Genomic DNA, 5,144 nt, shown 5'->3' with positions numbered 1-5,144 from the left:
TGCAAAACGATTACTCCCTCCGTTCTAAATTATGAGTCATTTTGATTTTTTTTATACATCTATTTTGCTATGCATCTAGATAGAACAAAAAAAAAAATCACATCAACTTATAATTTGAGATGGAGAAAGTACTATATAAATAAAAGCTTTTATTAGAACAGCATACCGCGAAAAATTAATCACCCCAGCTGTGAAATTATGTTAGATTGTCGAATGGGGTTAACTGTAAGAAGGAATGCTGGGGAATCAGCTACACGCCCACAAAAAGCAAGGTAAAAGTTTCATCTACTGGCGCACAGATTCTAGGCGGGGTCATAAAAGTTTCATCAACTGCATCCGCATGCATGACTGCGAAAACAAGGTGCATCTTATACAATACAATCTTCAACACATGTGTCAATCCTGGGAAACACATGATGAAAAACAGTCTACACATATGAGATCGTAATACTAGTGTGCACTTCAGACAGCTTAAGATTTACAATCAGAAGATACAATGCATCCAGGAACTTCAGAACGCCTCTGAAGGAAAAATGCAGTGTGGCCACACCAGAACACCACATAGAATGCCTGTTTGATCAATCTGAGAACCTTTCCGAGTGACAAATCTTTTTGCCATTGAGTTAGATTGGTTAATTCTATGGTCCATGACAACAACATCGCAAGAAAAGCTAATGTTATCCCTGCAAATTCCACCCAAGTTCCTTGCATTGCTGTTCATCCGGCTGCAGCGTGTTTGGTATTGCACCGAACACACAACGGGCAGTTTCAATCCCAGAGATCGTGTTATGGAAAAATGCTGATGCCTCTTCCATGTTCTTCTGCAGTTCATCTGGGGAGATGCGCATGAAATGCGGAGAAGCTGGTGGTTGTTGCCCCACAGGCATAGTTGGTGCAATATCGGCAACCCTAACGAATCTTTCTGTTGCTGCCTCCCAGGAAAGCTCATGCCTCAAATCATCTGACAGTGGGATAGGCTCTTCTCCCAAAGCTTTCATTGTTAGTCTCACAAACTCTTTCTCAGTACTGTACATGTGACAATTAGGAAATCTTTTGAAAAATTCATTTGAAGGATGGTTTGCACAGATCACAATCTTCCCCATCGCCAAAGCTTCTGCAGTTGTTGTGCATACCACATCAGTTGTGCTTGGGTTTATGAAAACCTTGTAGCTGAGACAAACAATGGAATGGATAATACAGTTCAGTCGAGACTCAAAGAGTATAACGTGATGGCATAAAGAACTTATCATAAATTATACCTGAACATAAAACAATCTAGCAGCTACTAAGACTGTATAAAAAGGTATTGTTCATCTATTGAATACTCACTCGTGAAATATTGAATCTCCATGATCACGGCCTGGATAGACTCTAATATCTAAGCTCAGTCGCTCAGCTGATGCTTTTACTTCATCAGCATCTTCCCCACTGCCATACAACTCCATTTTAAGGCCAGACAATTCCATTTGGTGCTTATGAAGAAGATGAAGAAGCTCTGTGTAACCTTTACTCCAAACCATCTTTCCAATATAATATGCACCCTTGAAGAATGCTTGCTCTCTTTGGCATAGCTGCTGACGTTTCAATTTGCCAATTTCAATAAATTTGGGGTTAACTCCATGAACATTACAAATCACAGACCTAGGAACATCCTGAGTTGCTGCAGACAATATTATAACCTTCAAGAGAAGGGTTATAAGAAGAAAGAGTCAGAAAAACTGCACATAAGAAATCAAAGGTAAATTATGCTTTAAATAAAGTGGAGCACATGATTATTATATATAATTATCAATGGATTTCGAATTACCAATACAGATATAGATTGGTAATCGTTCCAAAGTATATAAAAATATGTTATAACAGCACATGATGTCATTATGGTTTGTGTTTTACTGTTACATAGTAAGCAGGAAGTCTACAGGCCTACAAGAAAAGGAAAACCATTATAAGCAGGGGCAGCTACTGCCCTAAAAAAGGGAAACAGATATAAGCAGGGCAGCTACTAACTTAACAAACTAACTGTTATTACCAAAAAAGAAGAAGAATGGTGGATGAATTTTATCTGATCCCTATGTAAAATGGTGACACTATCGATGCATAACATGTTTGTTGATTTAATCAAGTTATGTTCTTCAGTACGTCGGTAGCTGATAACAAAGTAGAAGAATTAGCAAGATACACAAATTTGACGAATCCAAGGTTTGAAAAGTACTATTCAGGTTAAGAACAAGTTGGCTCTGACCATGAAGAGTACAAAGTGAACAAGAAGGCTAGTAGGTTGACAACTGCTAAGGGTATAAGTGTGATTGTCTAAGATTAGCACCATGTTTATCTTTGGCCAGAAGTCGCTAGTTATGCCTTATGCACTCATTATACTTAGCACCCTGTTGTACCATATTAGAGCAACTCCAAGAGACTCTTATATCCTTCCTAATTGTTAGGAATAGAGATTTTGATGGAAAATACACTCCAACAGCTTCTCTAAGTGGTTATCAAATATAGCCATCCTCTATTATGGATTTCTAGCTAGCCAAAGATAGATAGCGAAAATGGCTCTCTAGAGTGTACACAAGATGTAGAAAAGCTGTTGAAGAGTGAAAACATATAGAAAGCGATTTTTATGCAAATGGCTCTCCAAATGATGATTTAGAGAGTGAAATTTAAAAAGACTCTTGGAGATGCTCTTATACATGCTGATAGCATGCCATCTACTTGCCGCGTTTATAGTGACGTCTGGTATTATCCTTACTTCAGTTCAATCTTGCCAGGTTTCTTAAGAAGTTGCAAAGCAACAGCAGACAGCTCTGGAAGTCATACAATAGTTGTCAACTGATCACAGTTCTCGTTTTTCAATCTCGAGACTGTTGCATATGCTTAAAGAAGGTGTAAGGGTGTAGGGGTTTCAATCTAGGATGACTGCACCAGTGAAATGTTATGTTTGGTTTAAAATTGTGTATCCATGTTGCCTGTATATTTTACCATTGGGCCACAGAGGACAACATTGCTATCGTCTATCCAATCTTAACAGAAGCACCGATATTAATCACCATGGAAGAGCCTGGATACAAAACAAAAGAAACAACACTGAATAGAAAAATGGAAGGGCTAACCTTATGACAGTAGATATCTGTAACCCAAGAATTAATGTGTTTTAAGATAAACGCACTGATATATCCATTTTTCTCTCTTTTCACGTATTCCAAATAATTTGTGTGAACAACACCTATAACTTTTTGGAACTTGCTTTTCCACCTCCGTCCATGATGGTACCAAGTAAGATGTTCTGGCTCTTCTAGCACTGCAATATCTGCTTTATCATCAGATATTGTCTGACTGATGTCTCCAACAGGTAGAATACTTCTTTTCTCAGTTGAAAACTGCATATGGACATCATCAGAAGGTTAGTCTATCATATTATCTAAAGGTCAAGAACATCATCTTCAGCATAAATGACTTGTACATTAGTAATTTTAGTTCCCTCCTTCCTCCATATGCTAAAGCCAGTGCCACTAAATCAGAAGTCTAAAGACATGTTTCATAGCATTCTACTATGTGCTCCACTACCACAAATTTTCTAGTCATTCGAGTATTTGATGTACTTGCATATAACTTGCTAAAAACGAACTGTCTCATACCATCTATTTCACTAGTATCGACTATTGAGCACACTGTTGTATGTTTAAATTCCATCGTTAACACAAATTCATGAGATGCTTGTTTGAAGACACGAACGAGCTATCCCAGAGAAAAGAGTGGGGGTCTGCGTCTGGTTTGTACCGAAGGAGTAAACTATGGTAATCCATACCTGTACAACCATCATATTAACATGGCACTTAAAACTATATATTCAAGATTTGCTTGACTTTTACCTTCCCAGGATAGAACTTTATGTCAAACTTCGGCAATGGCCCAGTCCGTTCCTCAAGCCACCGCCGCACATAGCTTTCCTGCTCTGCTGGCAAACTGAACTTCATCTTGTTTGGATAAACGAGCTCCTGATCCCCCTTGGACAGCCAAGGCACCACCAGCGTGACCTCCCAGTCTCCAGCCTTGGCAAGGTATGCAGCTCGAAACAGTGGGTTTACCGCAGTCCCAGTCATCCACGGCAAGCTTGCTGTGGTAAATATGGCAACATGCTGCTGCTTCCGCGCCATGGACATAGAACCACCCACAGCACGTCAGCACCCCAGCTGCTGCTGCAATGTCCAAGAGACAGCGATACTAGTACTTCAATCATAGGAGTATTGCCTAAGAATAGCATAATAACTGAAGGAAAGAAGAACATAATGCTGACATCTCAAATTTGTTTGCTCGTGACACCGCCCCCACCAAAAAGGTCGAACCCCCATCAAATCCAGAGAATCAATTGACTCGTTGCCGATACAAAGTTGGATAGTGGAGAGCATCTAGTTCGACGCCCCACAAATGCAAGCGTGACTCACGAACGCTAGGGGTTCCACGAGAGAGAGATCCACCAAGGAGAAGCCTGACTGGGACAACGATCTGAGCTATTCGGCCTCTAATCGTCTGCTTGGTTGCGCTAATTGGCTCATGAACTGCCTAGGGCCATCGCATATTATACAGCTATATACTAAACCAAAACTCTCAAACCATCCAATTGACCAATTCCCAGACCCAAGCACCCTACTCGAGCCATTCTGTTCCATACAAATCACCCTGTACCATCCCGCATTCGTAGCCCCCAACCAAACACACCCCAAATTCGAGACGGCGTGCGGACGGAGAAGAACCAGGAGGAAGGAAGATGAACTCACCTGTGCGGTTGGCACCTTGGCAGGCGCGGCTGTGGTTGGGGCGGGAGGTTGAGGAAACAACAGTTGGAGCCTTGGAGGGGAGGAGAAGGGAAGGAGGGCGGACGACAGGGCAGCCAGGTGCGGACGGCGTTGAGAAGCAGGTGCCCACGCGATACCGCTGTCGGTCCCCGTCGTCCAGCCCCGAACGCACACGGGACCCGGGGGAATCTGCGCTCCGTGGCCCCGGATTCGTCGGCCCAGCGAGGCCGCTCTGGAGGATTTGGGCCGATAGTAAGTCCGGTTAATCCATCTAGTGGGCCGTCGTTTGAGTACTTCTCACGTACGGGCCGGGATGAAAGGGGCCGGCATGTTGTATCAAATCTACGCAGG

The 5,144-nt window shown here is 42.0% G+C and overlaps 1 protein-coding gene across 2 annotated transcripts; it reads right to left on the bottom strand.

The window, feature by feature from the left end:
* Nucleotides 1-345: 345 nt before the first annotated feature.
* LOC136540880 (digalactosyldiacylglycerol synthase 2, chloroplastic-like) lies at nucleotides 346-4,926 on the bottom strand. 2 transcript variants are annotated; one of them, XM_066532913.1, is made up of 5 exons: nucleotides 4,776-4,926; nucleotides 3,870-4,196; nucleotides 3,111-3,377; nucleotides 1,330-1,679; nucleotides 346-1,170 (listed from the first exon to the last, which is right to left on the bottom strand). In XM_066532913.1, exons 2-5 carry the CDS (start codon nucleotides 4,158-4,160, stop codon nucleotides 678-680), a joined length of 1,401 nt encoding a protein of 466 aa, XP_066389010.1. In that variant the 5' UTR covers nucleotides 4,161-4,196; nucleotides 4,776-4,926; the 3' UTR covers nucleotides 346-677. The 2 variants fall into 2 exon arrangements, with proteins under 2 accessions (XP_066389010.1, XP_066389011.1); XM_066532914.1 differs by lacking the exon at nucleotides 4,776-4,926 and having other exon boundaries at nucleotides 3,870-4,629.
* Between the last annotated feature and the right edge of the window lie 218 nt (nucleotides 4,927-5,144).

This window comes from Miscanthus floridulus, chromosome 2 (assembly GCF_019320115.1).
Source record: "Miscanthus floridulus cultivar M001 chromosome 2, ASM1932011v1, whole genome shotgun sequence".
Classification (NCBI taxonomy): Eukaryota; Viridiplantae; Streptophyta; class Magnoliopsida; order Poales; family Poaceae; genus Miscanthus; species Miscanthus floridulus.
This window is presented reverse-complemented; position numbering and strand designations above follow the sequence as displayed.

Coding starts and splice junctions, on each gene's coding strand:
- LOC136540880 (XM_066532913.1), bottom strand. CDS start 4,160: ATGTCCATGGCGCGGAAGCAGCAGCATGTTGCCATATTTACCACAGCA. Junction 3,378..3,869: donor TAAAGTTCTATCCTGGGAAG/GTAAAAGTCAAG, acceptor GTCCATATGCAG/TTTTCAACTGAGAAAAGAAG. Junction 1,171..1,329: donor GGAGATTCAATATTTCACGA/GTGAGTATTCAA, acceptor TGTTTGTCTCAG/CTACAAGGTTTTCATAAACC.